The sequence below is a fragment of the Trichoderma gamsii genome, assembly GCF_001481775.2.
Source record: "Trichoderma gamsii strain T6085 chromosome Unknown Scaffold_19.2, whole genome shotgun sequence".
Classification (NCBI taxonomy): domain Eukaryota; kingdom Fungi; phylum Ascomycota; class Sordariomycetes; order Hypocreales; family Hypocreaceae; genus Trichoderma; species Trichoderma gamsii.
The window spans coordinates 479279-500234 of record NW_020171356.1 but is presented as its reverse complement, the minus strand read 5'-3'; the positions used below and the strand labels follow the sequence as shown (position 1 = coordinate 500234).

At 52.0% G+C, this 20956-nt stretch overlaps 3 protein-coding genes across 3 annotated transcripts; 1 reads left to right on the top strand and 2 right to left on the bottom strand.

The window, feature by feature from the left end:
• Positions 1 to 453: 453 nt before the first annotated feature.
• On the bottom strand, positions 454 to 5342 carry TGAM01_v205945 (zinc finger protein ADR1; the record flags this gene model as incomplete). The annotated part of the gene is made up of 5 exons (XM_018802963.1): positions 454 to 3872; positions 4014 to 4238; positions 4549 to 4796; positions 4860 to 4968; positions 5279 to 5342. 5 exons carry the CDS (start codon positions 5340 to 5342, stop codon positions 454 to 456), a joined length of 4065 nt encoding a protein of 1354 aa, XP_018663729.1.
• A 10303-nt stretch (positions 5343 to 15645) lies between these two features.
• TGAM01_v205944 (glycosyl hydrolase family 30-1) lies at positions 15646 to 17193 on the top strand (the record flags this gene model as incomplete). The annotated part of the gene is made up of 2 exons (XM_018802964.1): positions 15646 to 16516; positions 16589 to 17193. 2 exons carry the CDS (start codon positions 15646 to 15648, stop codon positions 17191 to 17193), a joined length of 1476 nt encoding a protein of 491 aa, XP_018663730.1.
• Positions 17194 to 17918: 725 nt separating this feature from the next.
• TGAM01_v205943 (FAD binding domain-containing protein) lies at positions 17919 to 19745 on the bottom strand (the record flags this gene model as incomplete). Its single annotated transcript, XM_018802965.1, has 1 exon — positions 17919 to 19745. The coding sequence occupies one exon, from the start codon at positions 19743 to 19745 to the stop codon at positions 17919 to 17921; it is 1827 nt and encodes a 608-aa protein (XP_018663731.1).
• Positions 19746 to 20956: the final 1211 nt, after the last annotated feature.

The following is a 20956-nucleotide window of genomic DNA, read 5'->3' as shown; positions in this document are numbered from 1 at the left end:
AAAGCGTAAAACATGAAACCATTTCGTTCGAGGATGGGAAGGTAGTGTGATGCTCGAGTCAAGATTGATGTGAGCCAAAGCCGCGTTCTTTCACTTGTTGAATTTCAGCGAACAGGATGATACAAGGTTGTTTTACATTTCTTTCCGTCTTCTTTTTTTTCCCCTTGTGAGTAGAGCACAATCAGGTGTCAAACTGTCCAAAGACTAGATTTGAATCGACTTCCAAAGCCCAGCATGATAATGAGCGGCCGTGGTGATGTCTAATTGTATAGACACCCAGAATCGTAGAGTTGATTCCCTGTTGAAGGACTGGCCGTCAAGCTCCTGAGGGCTCCAACATTTTCCCTTTCCTTCTTTTTTCCTCCCTGGTCGGCGCATCCTGAAGTAGCGGGCATCGAGGAAATCGCCTTCTCCAATCTCGAGCTGCAATCCATCAGTTCCCTCCCCACTTCTTTAATCCGTTGCCAGGACCGACTTGTCTGTCCTAACTCGCATATGATTGGCGTGAACGTCAAGGCATCGGGACATCAGGTGAGTAACTGGCCAAACAGCGGCCTTGTCCAGCATCTGAGAAGTGACACGAAGGATCTTGGTTGCGAAGCCGCCATTGTATCCGTCGTCAGAATTCAAGCTGCCCATGAGATCCATACTAATCTTCATCTCTGCCGAGGACAGCACTGCATGTATCTTGTCTATCAGTTGGACATCCTCCTCTTCCAGCAGCATGAGGGCAGGCATCGATGTGCCATCAATAGGATCTCGGCCAAGGATTCCCAGATAGCGGCCAACTCTATCTTGTACAGTGGCAACCCACTCGGCAAGAACTTGCGCGCAATCGAAAGCGCACATGGCGGATTGCAGGGGCAGTTCACGACTGGTGAAATCAGCAAAAGTCACTCCAAGCTTATCCGACATGGCCAACGAATCGGCCGCATAAAAGGCAGCTTTCCGCAGATGGCGCTCGCGGCGAGAGATGGTTCGAGTAGCAAAGGGAGAGCCGCTGGCAAAGGGAGATTTGTTGTTCGAGAGGTCCATTGCTGATGGCGGAATCGAAGGAGAGCCAGTAAAGAGGGTGCTGTCAAAGGCATCGTTGCCGACCGCTTCAACGTTGGATGATGGGGAGTGCTCGGCATGCTGCACAATCTCCGTTCCCCGGGCCAATTCCTCTGCCATGCCATCCCAATCTCGCTGCCAAAACTTCTCCTTTGACCTGGACAGATTGACAAAAAGCCGCACGTATGCCAAATCTAGTAAAGGAATTGCGTCGGCGGAGAGTGGTCCCATTCCGAATGGGTTTGGACGCTCCACGGAGTGCTTCGGGTTACTGGACCAGGCTGCTTGCCACGCCTTCAAAGCTGGCTCAATGTGCCGGTGCATCTTTTCGGTCTCCTCGTTGGTCCAGACTTTGTTATGATGCCTCTGTCGGGTTTCCCAGATGTAGTTGTGCAACGCGTTAATCAAGATCAAGCAGCCAAAAGTGCTAGGCTTCAGATTAGACGGCGGAAGGGTTGCTGGCGAGAGCCGGCCGCCGTTTAGCGCAGCCATATGTTTCTGCTGTCGCTCGTTTGTGCGCAGGAGCTCTCCGAGAGCATCGGCAAACCTGAGTCTGTTGTGGTTGGCGGCCTCGACTCCACCCTTGGCGAAGAAGGCGGAGCTTGACTCGGCCGCGAAGAATTCTTCATCACAAGGCAGATCCAGCATGATTTCTGAATTGGTCAGCGCCGGAGTGTGGTTGTAGGCGGCGACGAGAAGGCTGGACATGATGAAGACGGCGTAGAGCGTGCGCTTGCGCTCCTCTTTCCGCTTCCAGTGCAGCCACTCTTGTCGCTCCTCGGCTTCACTTTTCCTGTTCCACGTTGTTGAGTCATCATTCATCCGGGCATCTTCGGAGTCGTCTTGTTCAGGGCGCAGCAGATCGGCGGCTTGGGCGAGGCTGACGAGCGCTGCACAGTGTGTCGAGGCAATGTCACTAATGGTCTTGTCGGCGCAGTTATGGCCGTACACGACGTTGAGCAGCATGGCCTGGACGAGCCAGACGGGCGTGTGCGCCGAGCTATCCCTACCTTGAGAGGGCGAAGATTGCGAGTGTTGGTGGTGGTCGGATTCGCTGTGCGAGCTGCGTCGGATATTATCTGCTTTGCGAACATCTGCTTTGCGTCTTTCTTCGAGGTAGAAAAAGATCATCTTTTTAGCCATATTGAAGAGTTCCTTGGATTGAGCGTGCTCCATTTCATACAAGGCGCCAATGGCAGCCGTCGCAAGCACCAGACATCCACTACCGCCTACACCATTCTGACGCCCGCTCGAGGAGGACGTGGACATATCAAAGGACAACGTGGGCAGGTGCAAAAAGGGAAAATGGGGATGGAAATAAGTAATGTAGGCTGAGACATAACGCTGTAGATTCTGGGTACTGGGCACGTTGACAGCCGGAACAGAAGGGGTGGACCCGGCGGATGACGACGATGGGAACTGCGGCGACTGCGGTGAGGTATGAGAGGTAAAGGAGTATTTACGGCCTCCAAAGGGCAGGCACTGGGAGAGGATATTCACAATGGTAGTCCTAGTGGCATCTGTAATTGTGGTTACGGGCGAAGCGCCATGGTTAACGACGCCGTTGAGGGACGATGGGGTTTCCGGGCCGGCATTGAAGCCAAGGGTGTGGTTCATGCTCTGCGTGTTCAGTCCAGATACGACGTTTGGGCTCAACGAGCTCAGCGATGGTGGGGGCGTGGAGAAGTATGGGTCATTGATCTTTTGAGTAGCTGGCTGAGGTGATAAAGGAGCTCCATTGAGGAGATCCGGGAAGACTGAACCATTCAGATCCATCGCAAAGGGATTCGGCATCTGCGGGGGGCCCATCACGGAGGGTTGCCACATGGTACTCGTCCCGGCCGGAACAGGGTGATTTGATCCATCCACCATGACATCGCTAATCCCACTCTGGCTCGTCGTGCTCAGCGCCGACGGGCTCGACTCGTCCACCACATTTTCGTTTGTCTGAAACGACATTTGATGGTCGAAGCCGCTCAGCCAGTCAAATGTGTCGTCAAAGGTTGGGTTCGGCGGCACATCGCTGATGGCCGAAGCGAACGGGGAGGCCTGCTCCATTACCATCGAGGGAGGGGAATCATTATAGTGAAGGGCGTTGGGGTTGATGGTGGTGCCCGGCCCAAACAGGATGCTTTCGAAATCAAACTCGGGATTAAAGGCCGCGAGAGGAGGCGCTGTGCGGAGGGCGTTTTCAAAATCGGTACCGCCGATTTGGCCCGTCTCCAGCTTGGGGAGGCCGTGCATCATGGCTCTCTGGCCCATGGCGGCCATGGTCATGCCCGTGAAGACCTGGTCGAAGTTGTGCATGGGCAGGCCGGCCAGGCTGGGGTGGCGGCTGTGTCCGCCGTGCATGCTCCTAGCAACGGATGCATTCGCCGAGGCGATCATCTGCATGGCGGCGCCGTCAACATGGCTGATGGTGTTTGCACGCGGACGCATGGTGTTGGAGCCGGGGTTGTTGTTGCTGGCCGCCGCGGCCTGGCTGGCGCCCGCAACGCTGTTCTTGCGAGCCCGGCTCTGGCCCGGGGGCACGCCGCTGGTCGACTCGCGGCGGTTTCGAGGCCGTGCCGAGGGCGTCGACGTCTGGTGCAGCTTCTGCTGGTGACGGAGCAGCAGGTCGCGGCGGGCAAAGCATCGCGAGCACTCGGGGCACTCAAACGGCTTCTCCTTTGTGTGGGAGCGCTCATGGCGCTTCAGGTGCTCCAATCGGGCAAAGGAGCGCTGGCAGGTGGAACAGACGTGCGGGCGCGGCTTGTCGGTCTTGGGCGGAGGGAAATTCGGCGCGGCTTTGGGCGTCGTGTTGACGGTAATCGTAGATGCTGGAAACAAGCAGCAACATGGTCAGCTGTCAGAAGAGAAGCTTATTTGGCTGGAAAAGAGGCTTTTGGGTGCGGGTCTGTCCTTTGGAGGGGAGCTGGAGGGGCACAGGCAGGCGCCGGCGACCAGAGAGAGATGCTCACCAGAGTCGTCTGCGTTGGGGGCAGCGTTGCCGCCAACGCTGGCGCCGGCAGTGGTTGAGTTGGACATGTTGGAGGCGCGCGACACCCTGTGGCCTGAATCATTCATCACCATGGCAAGACACCGCCGAAGAACGCCGCCGTTCGCAGACGGGGGAGCGAGGCTGGCGACGGCGAGAGAGAGCAGAACAGCTGCTGCAGGGCGCTTCGCGGGGTGGTTGAGCCGAGCTGCAAGCTGCGCGCGATGACTGTTTTTTGGCGGGGAGGTCGTAGCAGAACAATGGAGGGGCGGAAGCTGCCAGCCTCAGCACGACAGAAAAGCGCCGAGTCACAGAACAGAGGAAATACCTGATTAACAATAACGGGGCGTGAGGGCGTGGCGCGTTCCCGCGAGGACCACAAGCATCCCAAGCAGAGGTTTGCACACAGAACAGCGGCTTGGGCGTCGCTCAGGTCGAACGGCGAAGCAGAGACAAAAAAAAGATGCTGCTTGAGCAAGACAGAGCAGAGGAAGAGTGGAAGAGGTTTGGCGACGGACGAGCGACGAAAGGGCACTTGCGAGTCGCCCACCATGCGGCGACACAGTGACCAAACTGTGCGGTCCAGCCGCCTGTTCTGCTGCGCCCGCTAGCCCGGACCAGGGCCTCACAGTGCGCTGCCGGCGCCAGAGCACGCCGGAGACCGCTGGAGCAATCGCCGTAGAGGCCTGGGACGGGGCAGCCTGGGAGGGCTACAGCGGGCCGCTGCTTGCCGTGGGGATTGGGCGGGGCTCGCACGGTGCGTCGCCTGCATGTACGAATACTCACGAGCTACGGGCCTGTACCGCTGGCGGTACCTTGAGGTACGTACCGCGAAGGCGCCGAACGCATGTTGGTCGAACGGCGCGCGGGTCCCAGCAGGCTCGACGGCGTCCAATCGGCAGGGGCCAGGGCCAGCTGCTGCAGAAGAGGGAAATGCCCTGCAACGAACGGTAAGGATCAATATGTATGTACAGTACCTAGTGGGCTATTAATATGTACGCATATGTAGGTGCTATTACTACAGAGCACTATTCAATAGCTCTAGGTACGAATAGGCATGCCTGCAGCAGAGTCGCACTGCTAGAAACATGTACGAGGAATGTCGCACGCATCAGCTGCTCATCCCATCCTGCATTGGTGGGATGACGGCAAGTACCTGCGCTGCGCCGGGCCCTGGGAAGATACACGCTGGGCTGGCGCTAGCGGCTGCATGTACTGTATACGCCGTGCTCTGGCGGAGCCACTCACACTGTCCTGCACTGTAACCTGCAGCAGGGTGTGGCCGCCTGCGCTGGATGCGCTCTGAAGTCATGCTGCCGTTGCCTGATAAAGGCCATTTTTTTGCACAAAAAAAGCAATAAAATCTCGAATCCAGACGCACGAATTAATGCCTCTGCTGGGTGTCGTATTGGGCTGTTTCTTGAAGCGCAAAGCCATGGGTACCCGCGGATGACGCGGATGGACGCATCGCATCAGCCTTTTTAGGAGGCAAATACCTGCGTCGTTACTGGCATGGCAAGATTGGGCATTGGCAGCAGTTCTTCTCGTCAGGCTCACGCTAGACGGCAGCGGCCACACACCCTCGACCATTTGTGCCTGGCCGCCACAGCGCGAATACGCAGCAAATCGAAACCAGCTTCCGTGCCACGGCGGAAAAAGGCTTTTCATCCTTGTCCGGAGTCGTTGCCATTGCATCAAATCATATCATGGGAGATTCATTTGCAGAGATAAGGTACCAAGTACTGTCAGTGCTGGGGCCGAGTTCTGCTTCCGTATCTCGCACTACGGCGAATCGGTCGAATTCAATTCTTGTACCGCTGCGCCCATTTGACGCCTGCGTGTACAAGAGCTCGAGGAATCGCTCAAGTCGCATGAAGCAGCCTTATCCGATTGCGGCCTCTTTTCAATACCCGCATGTTGCAAACGCCTGGTTCTCATTCTCTTCTCGCCCATCCAATTGCCTTATAACCGACTGTTCCAAAGTTCAGCCAGCTCCACCCTGCCTTGCTCTGTTCGACCAGCTTCCGGCTGACTCTTGCTATACAGGCACGGAGGTACCCAGAACGGCATCCAAGCTGCCATGTAAGAATGGAACCCAGATACCTGTGCTAGCAGGTACTTCGTCATCTCGGACAGTGTGAGGCTCAAGGGCTGCCGCTAATAACACCGCCTCCGGCGTGGATCTGGCCGGATCGAGACTGCAGCGGCAGCTCAGACTCCCCGGCTCTCATGTTGTTGATTTCTTCTCATCATTTCGCAAGTGTTGCTACCGATCCAATTCGCTGTATAAACTTGCAGTTTCAATGAGACGTACTGCGTACTCTCGTGTACATGCAGGGAACATCCTGGTCCAGCCACTTCCAGCAGCAGCTCGTCGACTTGTTCGCATCCCGGGATGACTCCGACGAGGCAATTATCCCGCTCGGCGTACCATTTATCGCCAGCCCACCCACCTGTACGTGAATCGCTGGGCACACTGTACAAGATACTCGTGGCAGGGGTGCGCTGCTGCGTGCTCACTGCGCCCAGTTCCTGCTCGTAACAAGTCGCGGATACAGTGCCTGGTCGCGTCCAACCACACGACGAGAGTGCACTTCTGTACCTACATATCGTTAAGCCCAGTCCCTAATCCTCAACGCATCGCTGCTAGTGCCTGTGCGGCAAAGATTGAGTCGCTTGCCAGCACCCTGGCCGGGCTCTGCCATATTTGGAGCGTCGCAGCCAATACCTTGGTCGCTGCAGTGCACGCATGAGCGAGCGGACCTATCCGTGGACCTCGTCCTGTGGGCGTTGGTTCCACCGGCGATGTGCTCAGTTCTGCTTCAGGATTGGGATGCCGCAGAAGCCCAGCGAGCAGACAAGACGCACGGCGAAATTGCGACCCAAGCCCAGGAATAACCGCTGGCGCAATCCATTGGCGTGGAGACGGCAGCGCTCGCGAGTAAGTGCTAGCTGGCGCTGATAGCGAGTTAACAGGCGATTAGTCGATTATCGATACGTCGCTGTGCCCAGAAGCTGACTAGCGGCCAGGCTAGCAGCCGCTGAGCGCTGCGCAGAAGTTCTGGCTCTAGTGGGCTCTGATCACGCGCTTGGCCCGTCTGGCTCTAGGCCATCTGCAGCGTGGTTGGCCAGAGGGCACGGTGCGAGCGCGTGGCCGACGCTTTAGAGGCTCCTAACGCCAGGTACCAACAAGTACCTGGGCCGAGGAAAGCCTCATGCAGGTCTGTTGTTAGGGGACTGGCACGGTGTCATCACTTCTGTAAGCGTCCAGACTCATGCCGCACGTACAGAGCTCTGAGCCTGCTACAGTTGTTAGGTGCTTCTATCAAGTCCTTCATGATGTTACGGAGTGCGGTAATTGCTTTGCTACCTAGTAGAGACAATGCTTCAGCCCGGGGACATGTCAGAGAAACAACAATGCTTGTCAGAGAAATCCCAGACTTATTGGCGGATAAGCTTCATGACTTGTACGGATGCTGGGAAAGGCTATCCATCCGCAGTCTCCACAGAGGAACCATTGATAACGCTGCTACCTAATCGCACAGGCAGGAGCGATATGCCTACTTCCCTATACCTGCCTTGGCACCTTGCGTATAGCGGCTAGTGTGCTCTTGCCAAAAGGAATATTCGATGGGGTAACAGATACGCGATACAATGCGAAAGTTGGCGGGCTTTTCCTTCCCATTTCGTGGCAATAAATCATGGAAGGAACCCCGAGGATGAGGCGGACATCGATACGTGCTGTGCTGGAAGGAGCTAGGGACACGGCCGCTACCAGACAGTGTCGACGACAACATCGACATCAAGCCACGACTAACCTAGAGCCTGAGCCTAAAGCACAATTGGCTGCTTCGACCGAGTTTAAATGGTGAATTATTAATTGAATCCTCTTGCTTTAGTGCCTGTGTATCGACCACACAGCTTTATAAACCAGAATTAGTTCTGGGCTCTTGATGCTAGCTCATCCTCGGGTCCCTACCTTAATAACCCAGATCGCTGCAACGCATGCTGCATGTACTTGTACAAGCACCTACAGCTCGATACAAGCACATACCACCACCAACGTTGAACTCGCTTAACTCAGCCATATCTTGGCCTACCTTACTTACTTACATGAAATGATCTTCGCCGGTCCCACCGCAGCCGGCACTCTGGGCTGGTTCGAGAGCTGCTGCGGTTGCGAATCGAATCCGTTTCTGCTGTGGCTGTGTTTGCCTCTGCGTCTCCATCTCCATCCCCCTGATCAATGCGACGTCGTCTGGCGAGCCAATCTGCGGCCTGAGGCTTCGTGCATTGCATAAGGCATGCCGCTAGAGGGAAGAAAAAGCTCATGTTGCAATGGGCGACGATGCCACGGCCCAACTGCAGTGGAGATGGCTGTTGATCTACCCATCTGGCACCTGTTGAGCTATTGATGTTGGTTGCTACAATTTATGTATGGAGTGGAAGTGCAAAAGACACTCTGTTAACAAGTTGATGCGTCTCTCTATATCACATGGTAATCGTACGAAGCCAATGATTTGTGCATACATGGTTTCTTGCATGGCGACTCTTTGCCGCGAGCTTCGGGCTGCTCCATATCGTATGTTGGTGGCGTGGTTGCGAGAAAGAGTAAAAAGACGGCTATTTGCTCGATATGCAAGCCTATGGCGATATCAAGTCAATTGAGTTGGAGCTGGAGCTGATGGTTTCAAAGAGCAATTTTTCTTCTTCTCATAGTTTACAAGACACCGGCACTCGATTTGGTCGACCTCATCTGCGTGTCATTGTGCTAGAATGACAGACAGAAGCCTTCTTCTCCCAGTCTCTCTGTATGTCGGTTCCCGGAACTGAAACCTCGACATCAATTCCCTATTGCTGCTCACAATTGAGCTACATCCGCAGAAGAGTTCGAATTTCAAGATACAACCCAGTCGATTTTTCATCAAGCATTCCATTGACTCGATATGTGATACTCGAAATCATTCGACCTGGCAGCTCGCCTTTTCAATTGAGTGGAACTTGTTACCTCGATTTCTTCGACATCAAGTCAATGATGCTCTGTTGGCTTGATACTGACTATTCGATACGTTCTAGAAACAATTGGAGTTTCTAGCCCCTGATAGTTCTTGCACCAGATCGTCGAAGCTCGCTTGTACCTGAAAATTGGTCTGTGAGAATCTAGCGGCTTGATGTTGATCATGGAGAGGATCACGTACCTCGGCCAACCAACCTCTTCGATTCAACACGACATTACGTCCACAATTGAACATAACATCTCCAGCACAATCATTGCCATGAATATCTGCGCCAATGTCGAATGATACCGTCAAACAAGTCCGTGAATCAGAATTTGGAGAAGCTGCCGTCTAAGCTCTAGTACCTGAGAGCCTGTTCCTGGTACTAGGAGCGAGCGGCGAGCCGTCCATCGTCCGTGGGTCTCCAAGCTGTGATCGACTACAGTGCTATTGGCACAGTCACATATCCACGCGCAAGCCATGCAGCTAGGCAAGACCATTGAGTGGCATCCGGACAGTGATCCGTTATGTAAACTAGGCCGCATGGCGGAAGAGAGCGCGCTGTACCAAGTAGACGAAATAGCAGCATATTCATGTCATAGCCGTCTAGACGGCGCAAGTGCCGCTTGCTTGACATTCCATCCTGTTGCTAACGGATCTAGGAAGGATCAATATTGTGTAAGTTCAAGCAACGCCGGCCCCAACACTAACACGCCGGTCGCCAAGCGCCAGATACTACTTGAAACGACACAGTTCCAGAGATACCGAGAGCAAGATAAAACAAGCGATGAGGTCACTGAGAAAAGGCTGAAAATATTGACAGAGAACAAAAATAGAACCAGCTCCTGCTCCTGCTCCTGCTCCCCAGCATCCAGAAGAGCTAGCAAAGAAACGCACCATCACGTCACTTGCTGGCGAAAGAAGCAAAGACCTTCCAGCCCCAGCCAAGCTTGTGTGCTCCTACCTACTGGACTTCGCTTGAGCAACCATACCAAGCAGCCTTTCCGGACCCTTCACCACAGGCTGTTCCTGGACCCATATCAAACGAGGTCAGGTGCACAAACGTCCCCAGGGGCCCACCGCGTCGTTGCGGGTTAGAGGGTCGCAATTGATGCATCAATCCTCGGAATGCATGTCGGCATAGCGGCTCTGCCATTCGCTGATTCGCCCGTCTCCCATGCACGTTGACCTGACCGACATGCTGCTAGCAGCCTAGAGATGCACCTTGACCTTGAGTCACAGACAATTATGGAGGGATTTCCCATCTTTGCTCAACCCTGAAACTGGAGCACGAGTTTTCGTCCGGCTCCATCCGTTTAGTGGTGAAAACAACGAGAACTAAGTCGCTTTCGTGATGTTATAACACGTTCTAATAGTTTCCCGCGTCGCTAGGATTGCATATATGCACGCTAGTCCTGTGCGTGGGAGGCCGCCCATGTGATGAATGAAATGGCTTCTTCGTCATTCCGATTTTCAAGGACTTTTGGTGTGATTTTTTTTTTTGTTTCCTCCCCAGCAGCCCGGGCAGATTTGCGCGTTGACTTTCCCTCAAGGATCCCCGGATGCTTGCACTGGCTGTGTCGCTTGTGTGCCCATGCTGCCGGGCACGAGTCAATCAATCTATGCTTAGTTCTCACGGCTGACTGCTCAAAACTTTGTGCTTGAGTCAACTATTGTCTCAAACTCAACAGCCTTATGCCACTTACACGGAAGAGCCTGGCCTATAGAAATCTCCCTACATGATGAACCCCAAAAATCCCCAATCTACCCAAGCTCCTCGGTTTACCCCAACTTCTCTAAATATGGCGGGGGAGACGACCCCCGGCCAATTTTCCTTTGGCGAACTGCCCCGGACTGTGAACCTCAATCGGGGGCTCAAGTCGCCTGCTGACCAGGAACCCTTGAGTGTGTGGGCGGTCTGTGGTAGCGCTCGTCGTACACCATCGTGATGCTCTACCCCTGTTTCCCCAGATTCCTTAGCTCTGGGGGGAGGGTCCACGCCCATGGGAAGATGGAAAATGGAGTGGGCGACGAGCCGCCCTAGGCTGGGCCTTTTTTCTTTTCTCGGCCGTGAAACTTGGAGCAGGTCGCGATTAGTTCGGAGATGTGGCGACCTTTTTATTCGAAATTATCAAAACTGTAGCAGATTTGTCTTCTCTGGCACTGTCTGTTTGAAACATGGCAAAAGCAGAGGCTGTAACCATGCTGGTACACGGGCTTCGGGTCAAAGCAGACCTGCTTATATTCTTGCTCGAATTCGACAGGAGATGACTGCGAGGCCAACCAACCACGATGCTGTGATTATGGTAGCATTTTGAAAGACGTACAAAGTCCGTCGTACATCCACTTAGACCGCCTTTCAATGCACAGAGGCTCGCCGAGGGAACCGGCGGACAGCGGCATAGAAAGCCGGCATTAGCTTCTCTTCAGCTTTTTCCAACGGAGCTCGCACTCGTTTTCTCCTTGGCACCAATATTCTTGCGCCTCAATGGGTCTAAAACCCGCCAACTGATGTGGTCCCCTGAAAAGCGACCAACAGATTGAAGGAGAAAATATATTCGGCTATTGGTTTAGCCGGCCGTTGACAAAAAGGGGAATCGATCTACGGGCGAGTGTCGCAAATGGCACAGTACATGTCCTTCCAGTTGTGCCCTTCCTCTCATATTCTCTTGAAGAAAGAGATGGATGGTTCGGAACCAAGGGGGCAAGAAAAAAAAAGTTTGCATGTTTTGCGAGTTGCAGCCAATAGTACCTAATTGAAATCCACCCTACACATTGCCTCAACACCATTCCATGGAATTTTCAAGCTCCCAACTTGGCTGAAGAGCCAGGTTTATTCCCCCTTTGGCGTCATAAGGCATCTCCGCATTAGCGCTTCTCGAGTTCCGCAGCAGCGCCTTGCATGAACCCCAAGGCCGACGAAGGATGCTGGAGAGTCTGAGTGCTGCCACACTCGTGTCCCACGTGCTCGGTACTGCTCCGGAAGCTGCTTCTCTTTTGGTGTTTTCCGTGGATGGGCTGTTCTAAGTGCTCGCGTCTTCTAAGCGGCCGCCGACAACACGCGGTGCGTTAAAAGTCGACTCTCCGCGGCATCATCAAATTTGCACTACTGTATGGGCGGCTGGGTATTTTGCATTACGAACGCCACAGCACCCGTCTAGCAGCGCCGTTCCCCATGGGACGCTGTAACGGCCCACAAAGGCCTCTGGTACTATCTATGGTGGCGTCAGGGGCAATTTGTTCTGGATTGTTCACCAAACACTGATTCGTCTTCCTCGCTTCCGGACTTTCTTGCCGTCTTTTTCTGTTCTCGCTTCTTCATGGTGTGATCGGCGCTTCACTTTCCACATTCTCGGGAAGCTGCTTCTCAGCCTGCAGCGCTACTATACGAAAAACCGGGAATGAGAAGGGCATTACAACCACTACCTGCTTGCATCGTGGCAAGGATGCAAAAAACAGAGAGAAATAAATGGCCATGGCCGGAGCGATTCTGCCATAGGGGATAACCTCCGTATAGTAGGTCCACTCGCACTTCGGGCCTAACAGCAAAAGCGCATCCGTGGCCCGCTACTTGAACTTGAACCGCGCGGACAAGCGGACCATCCGCAAAGGGACGCACGAGTTTCCGGCTTGGTCAATAGACGCTGGTTGGCGCTGGGCTCGTTGCCTCGGGGAATCTATTGAGCTTATAGTTACTTCGTAGACTTCGTGGTATCTATAACAACTGAGCTTCCGACTTTTCCATGATGTGGATAGGGATGCCTAAATAGGAACGAGTAACTGACTGGATCAAGTATGTAAAAAGAGTACGTTGAGGTATATTTATGTTGAGGTTGCCGAGATGCCGCTGATAGACTTGCCTAGATGGGAGTTGTGTTGAGAGATGTTACAGACGCTGGGAATTTAAGCGAGCGTTTAAGGAAACAAGCGACAGGGAAAATGACTCAAGCCGTGGAGTTTCGAGTCAGGATATAACCAATGCGGCATTGTTGTCTGTGTGTTATCTTGTTATGTAGGAGATTGTAAGCACTGAAGATTTGCTGCATTGAGAAGTTGCGCTCTCAATTTGTTCATTAGGCATCTGAGAAGCAGTAACCCTGAATCCTTTGGTTTGCTAGTTAACATTTTCTAAAAGGTTTCAAATAGAAAACAATACATGTGAAAACATTAAGCTTGAAACATGATTATTTAGCACAAAACCATTTATCGCAGCATGTAAAACTGAATTTCAATAGTATAAGGGCCTGTCGATTGATACAGGTTGATTACTCTAGAAGGAATCCACCGCGGCACGTTTTCTCGTGTGCTAACTAGCCCTGGTGGTATGTCACTGTTATTTTGGATCCAGTGTAGTCAATTCGCGACGTGGACTGCACGTGGTAAATCTTTGATGTTTTTTTCCTCCAATAGAGAGTACAGAGCGGATGCCCCATTGATGTCAAGTTCAGAGAGGTTGTCGGTATTGCTGTATAGAATTCCGTTGCAGCTGAAACACTTATTACTCTACAGGACAGTAAGTGTTGTTCCACTCGTACTTGGGAATGACTTGGACCGTGGGAAAAGGCAACTACGTAATTCCTTGGCTGGGATCGATACAATTTGCCGTTGACACACATGTAAGCAGGAAAATAGTATTTTATTCTCCGACTCCGAGTGTTATTACTCTGTGATAGTACGATATGAAATGGTGGCCTGTGCGCTTTATGTCCTGATACAGGGTAATAGATCTATTACCTGCCAGAGTTGGACAATGAGACTGCCATGGCGCAATGACGGTGCCTGTCTGATAAGCTTCCCTGGCCAGGCAGAAATCTTGTCAAGACAATCTGACTTCCGATGCGGAAGGAGAGTTTGTTCGGCACTTATATGTCAGTGGTGATACCAGGCTGCAACGCCTTCTAGTATTACCTTGAAGTACTAAGCACAACTAGCGATGACAAGAGTAAGATGACACGTCTTAAGCTCGAGGATACGGCAAAGCTTATACGGCCAAGTATAGGGCGTGTACAATATGCCGTGCTCCACCGAAATAGCAGCCACATGTCTAATGTCACATACTCACCAGAAATAGTAATATGATAGCCTAGATCTAATATCTTTTGGTGCGTGCCCGCGCCCTTTTCTTCTCCAAAGCTGTAAGCGCTTATAGATCGCCAGCGGGCATGTAACGCTGGATCTATAATGCATACAATCCTCAATCAGATTATGTTTCCTTTTTGCGGGCGCTGAAGTGATGGCACGCGCCGGATCACCGCTGCCAAGGAACAAAAGTTGACAAAGGGCGATTGCGTCCTTATCCACCCTATGTGCTAGGAGTTGCATCCTGCTGTGTGAATAGGATTATCTTTCTATTAACTATTTCGATAACCTTAAATCTGCGGTGAAAGCAGCCAACCACGTCTGTTGCTCCTAGGGGCCATGTGCCGCCTGTGGCAGGATTTTGTGTGAGTGAATGCGCATATACGTACATGTAAGTCAGCTTACACACGATAGGGCGCACAACGACACAAGGACATAAAAAGATAGCCTAGGACATGCATTTATAGATTGGTTTGTCACGTTCGAAGTATATTAAATACGAAACACTCGATCCTTTTACCACTCTTTGTTTTGCCATTTATTCTGGTGCAGTCTCACGCCGTCGTACGTCGTCATCCAGAGCTCTGAAGCTCGCGGAATCTAGGCCTTAACAACGGACGAAGCCGAAGGATCAGGCAAGGGGCACGGCAACTGATTCCGTCAATTAGATTGCATTCTTCTAATCAGATTGAACGGAGTTTTCAAGATTGGGTGCATGTTGCTGAAACAGACTGCGTTGTCAGATGGATCCTACTGCATCGCCGGCCCCACTGTGCCGTTGATGCCTTTTGTGGCCAATGTCATGGCCCGAATTGAGCTTGATCGTGTACTCTCCCAGTAATATCTCTTTCCTAAATCTTCACAAGATCATCCGGGAATATGCCCAACGACGCCGTCATCATGATACAACGTAGCTTCTAGACGCTGCAGTTCATATAACAAAGTGTGATGTTTTTGAGCCAGCTTCGGGCCTATTATGAACGGGGCAGCTGTGCCAATTCAAAACGGTCTACCACGGAAGTTCGGCACCCCTGTGGACGGGTATTTCGGCACTCATATTACGGGGAGGCAGGCATTGAGACCGCCCCTAAATTTGGAGATCTAAAGGGCAGGTCTGCTTTACGTAGCCCTGCAGTAGCATACTCTGGAGAAATCGCGAATGGACCGTTTTGCTGGGAACTTGGCCTGCCCATTGGTGGCAGTTGAGTTGCGGCTCCGCCGTCGCTGATGAACTAGGTATTTGCCTGGCCATGAATACGTAGACTTGTGATGCTCATCTTCCTAGTCAATGAACATGCTAGCACAAATGAGGATGGTGATTATGAATTGCTGGGTCTGGATGATCACTTCATGGAGGAAATGGGAATGAGCTGGGGGGGCTGAATCGGTACAGGGAGTTGAGGGTGATATCGGCCGAGAGTCTTATAAGAAGACGTTGAAGCTCGAAGGCAGAGTTTCGAGATCGGCAGCCCAAGCTCCTCAAAGTTGTAAACTCCAGCTCAAGACAGCTCAAGACTTTCCAACAACAGTCAAAGAAAAATGCGTGCCTCTCTCTTTGCCTCCCTCGCCGGCCAGGTGGCCATCAGCGCTGCTCTTCCCGAGCCTGCTGCCCACAGCCCTCGTGCGGCTGGTGCTACCGCCTATGCCTCCAACTCGGGCGGTAACTACAAGCTCTCCTCGATTGCTGCTCCCGTTCAGGGCGCTGGATCTCCCGGCTCAGAGTCTACTTGGAACTTGAGCATTGACGACACGAGCTCCGGTTACAAGCAGAAGATCACCGGTTTCGGTGCTGCTGTTACCGATGCCACCGTTGCTTCTTTCAACGAGCTGTCTGCTAGTACCCTCAGCCAGCTGCTCAACGAGCTCATGACCGGCGCTGGTGCTAGCTTCTCCCTTATGCGACACACCATTGGTGCTTCCGACTTGTCTGCCGACCCTGTCTACACCTACGACGACAATGGAGGCAACGCTGATACCGGCATGACTGGCTTCAACCTCGGCGACCGTGGTACCGCCATGGCCCAGATGCTGGCTCAGATGAAGGGCCTCAACTCCAACTTGAAGATCTTCGGATCTCCCTGGAGCCCTCCTGCTTGGATGAAGCTCAACAATGCCATTGATGGCAACACCAACAACAACAACCTCAACGATGGTTACTTGACCGACAACGGTGCTCAGTACTCTAGCTCCTTTGCCCAGTACTTTGTCAAGTACATCCAGGCTTACGAGTCCCACGGCGCCACCATTGACGCCATTACCATTCAAAACGAGCCTCTGAACAGTCAGGGCGGCTACCCTACCATGTACATGTTCTCATACGAGCAGGGAGACCTCATCCAGAACTACGTCGGCCCTGCGCTGAAGGCTGCTGGCCTTAACACCCAGATCTGGGCTTACGACCACAACACCGGTATGTATCTTGCACTGATCGACATCTCTGTAATGAAGTAGGCGCGTTTTTAGCTAACTCAAATCCACTTAGACCAGCCCGATTTCCCTGAGCAGGTCCTGGGCATTGCCTCCGAGTATGTCCCTGCCGTTGCATGGCACTGCTACGCCAGCAGCCTGGACTGGACCGTCTTGACCAACTTCAAGAACCAGTTCCCCAACGTGGAGCAGTACATGACCGAGTGCTGGACCCCCTCCACCGGCTCCTGGAACCAGGCCTCCAGCTTCACCATCGGCCCTCTCCAGAACTGGGCTTCCGGTGTTGCTGCCTGGACCCTCGGCACCACCGCCCAGGACGGCCCTCACCTGTCCGAGGGTGGATGCGCCACCTGCACTGGTCTCGTCACCATCAACAACGGCCAGTACACCTTCCAGACCGCCTACTACATGATGGCCCAGTACAGCAAGTTCATCCCCGTCGGCGCCACCGTCCTCAGCGGCACTGGCAGCTACACCTACTCGGGCAGCGGTGGCATCCAGTCTGTTGCCTCTCTCAACCCTGACGGTACCCGCACGGTCGTCATTGAGAACACCTTTGGCAACGATGTCTACATTCACCTGACTACCCAGAGTGGCCAGGAGTGGAGCGGCAATGTTCCCACTGAGTCTGTTACCACCTGGATCCTCCCTGCTGTTTAAAGCGCCTAATAGAGATTGAAGTAAAAGGTGGCGGATGGCCTAATAGTTTTTGATGTATATAATTTATCTATGGCGGCAAAGACCGCAATACACATGTATATTTGCAGAAGCATCCGCTGTTGTAATCAAAACGAACCATGACGTGCCGTTAATGTATTATCTTGCATCTGAATGGAATTCTTAAGATGATAAGCTTGTGAGATGTATAGCTGAAGTGAAATTGCGCTTCGTGAATGGGATGTTCAGCATGGGAAAGTGTACGCTTCCCAAGTGTAAACGAACTTGACCGAGCTGTGTCAAGCATTTCTCATGTAAATATTGAATCGCGAAGCATAGCACTTTATTATTACATGATTGTCATTATACTGAAAGTATCATGATATTTACTCAAATTCTTCTACCTTGTTATTCGATCTGTTGCTATTTTTTCTACGCCTCCTCCACTTCAACTACCTTTATTTTTTCTGTTATATATAAAACAAGAAGTGAAGTTCTGCATAATCTTTACAGGTCTTATTTCTGCCCCTGCGTGCCAAACTTTGCAGTCTAAATTGGGTTTTCTCTTGCAAATATTATCCAACTTGCTTAACTATGAGCAATTGCTCTATCATTCAGTAGTACAATTTTTCACGATGGGATTAGACAAGATTGTTAATTCGAATATTATCATTATATGCATTACACTATATCAATATCTATCATACCTCATTCATTACTTATCCCCATTAGTTAAAAGGATACTGCACTGATGCCTTGGGATTGCTGCCGTAGCAAGAGTACATAGGATCCTGGTCTCCAAGGTAGCCAACGCACTTGTAGCAGTTGAGCACGGTATCCGGATCCCACTTCTTCTTAATGGCGAGAAGTTTGCCGTAATTTTCACCGAAAAACACGTTCTGCCAGTCGGGCTCAGCTGGATCAGCCTCGTTCACATAGGCAGCCTGGACAGACAACGGAGCCTTGATCTTGTCAATGGCCGCGCGGGCACCCGACATCATCAGGTTGGCGGTGGCATCAGGAGTGCCAGGCTCGTAGCTAACACCGTAAACCAAGTGCCACAAAGTCTTTCGCCAAGCGGGGTGGGTGCTGGTTTTGTTTGCTGAGTCGGGCGTGTTGAATGGGGCAGTCTTGAGGAGGAAAACGTTTGCTCCGCCTGCAAGTGCTTCGCCAAGTTGTACGCGGGCGGCTTCCAAGCCGTTGAGAATACTGGTCACAAGAGTGTCAATCTTCTCGGAGCTTTCGAAGTTGTCGACGGTGATAAAACGACTTGGGACCGAAGACGACAGTCCAACTGCGGTGTTCGGAGTGTAAAAGGTGTTTTGGCCGATGAAGAAGTCTGTCTCGCTGTCGAATTGCTGGTAGGTGCTCTCAATGACGTTGATGCCGGGGTGGGTCGTCAACAGCGTGTTAAACTTGGCAGTCAAATTCTTAAGGGTTGTCAAAGGATCGCCGTCAGCAGGCAGAATCTCCAAGAATGTGAGAGACTCGGGCAAAACGTTGTTGTATCCAGCAACGCCGGCCTTTGACCATGATTCCTGATCATTTGACATGCCAGTGAGAACGTCCCTCAAGACGGTATTCTCTGTAACATTAGAGCTGGGCGGAGTAATAGTAGCGTTGAACAGCCATGTAGCCCACTTGGTTTGTGGGTAGACCTGGAACTTGTAGTTGACGAGAACGGCGTATGACTGGCCACCGCCACCACGCATGGCCCAGAAGAGGTCGGGGTCGTTACATTCGTTGATCGTTCTGAAGACGCCATCTGCTGTGATAACGTCAAACTCAACAGCTTGGTCAACCATCAAGCCCTTGGAAGGGCCAAGCGGGCCGTGACCTGCAGACTGGCCATATCCACCGGCAATACCAACTGTGTGGCAAGCTCCCATAGTGATCATCATGCCATGGTCGTTGAAGAATGCAATTGCATCCTCTGCGGTGACACCTGCACCAATGATACCAATGTTCTTTTTGTTAGAAGCGGCAGAGCAGTTTTTGGCGGAGAAGGAAGACGCAAACGTCATGTTCTTCATGCTGTGAGTTCGCAGGCCGAGAGTGTTGGCTGCAGCACTACGTCCCAGGTAGTCGTGTCCAGTGTTCTTGAGCACGATGCGGATATTGTGCTGCTTTGCGAAAGCGATGGTGGCGCTAATGTCGGAAGGCTCCAACGCGTCGACGAAAAGGGGAGATATTCTTCCGAGGGAACATGTCGATGCTTGAGGTTGAACCAAGCCGGGATAACAGTTCTCAGCACCGCAAGACTCCCACTGCGTAAACTGGGTAGATCCGAACGTAGTCTCTCGGAAGGTGCCATTTCCGTATTGTCCCAAGACCTCGGCGCAGACCTCTTTGTTGTAGTCTTTGGAACTAGGGAAACAGGGACTTCCAAGCATAACTGGAGTCTTGAGGCGTCCAGATACCGTCTTGTTGAAGGCATCCCATTGTTGGAGGCTGGGCCAGCAAGATTGACCCGGTTGGCATGTAAATGAAAGGCCAACCGTTGGGGCAACAAGACTCGCCAAGGCGAAGAGCCCTTTGCTCTCCTTGATATGCATGCTGAACTCTGAATGAAAGTCAAAGTATCAGTGAAGAGGGAAGTGAGTGCTGAGTAGCCCTTTCTAGAGCCATACTGGCGTTGATCTCTTATATATATGCATGCGCTATGTTTCATTCTGAGAAATCCTTCGGCCCGCCGTTGTGGAACTGAGTCAAGTGAGCAAATATTCACAGACAAGGGCCAGAAGATCACGCCAAGGAAGCCCTTCCTAATCGCCTCGAGCAATCCCCAGTCATCTTTCTTGTCAAGTTGTTAGTGCTGATTTGCAGCTTTACTTGGCTTTCTAGACCCCTTGAAGCATTCACTTAATAAGAGAGTATAGTCATGCTTGTACGAGCACAGATACAATCGATAGTGCCTGGTGTGCAAGGAGCAGTGGGTCAAGGCAGCATACCGTGCCCCTCTATCGCGATGCCATCCCTGTCTGCCGCGTGTTTGTGATTGGAAATGGGTCTTAGAGAAACTGCAGCGACTAGTCTTTCCAGAAGCTACCAGCGCATCTCTCTTTCTTTCTAGGCGTAATGTTGATGACTGCTCTGTAAACTTGTAAATCGTCAATGAAGCTTTCAACATTTAAATCATTCATCTTTTTCACATGTCGACAATTCGTTTTCGTAAGAAGCAAGCTCAAGACGACAGACCACAAACTCCTACAAATGCTTTAGGGCTTACAGAAGGTCCCAGTTACCCCTGAGCAGGCCTGAGCAGGCACATCGTTTCTAACTTACACAAAAGTGATAAGCTGACTGCAGATCGAGCATCAATGGCGGGCCTGGAGTTCTATCTAGCTTTTGATGGTCATTAGTGGTCAATCGTTGGCGGCCCGGTCCGGGATAATGGAAATGTCAAGCGGGGGTTCGGTTGGGGCGGATCGCCTGTTTAGACCTGGGCGTAGGCCAAGACTCAAGATGAGTCGAAACTAAGTGCTTACCAGGCACTATGCCATTACACCCGGCCAGCATTATACACATTGACTGAGTATGAATCGACGCTTGTCGTACGACTTGAGCGCCATTTGTTCTATATAATAAATAAATATTGCAAGACTTTAGTCTTACTAAAGGACTAATTTTCTTACATTTAATAGGCCTTTCCAGAAATTCGTCTTGCTCAGCCTTCTTGATGACCTCTAAGAGTTAAGTTACAGAATTCGTGCGTATGGTACTATAATTTATAAAATACATTGTACGCAGTTTAGGCTAAAGCAGA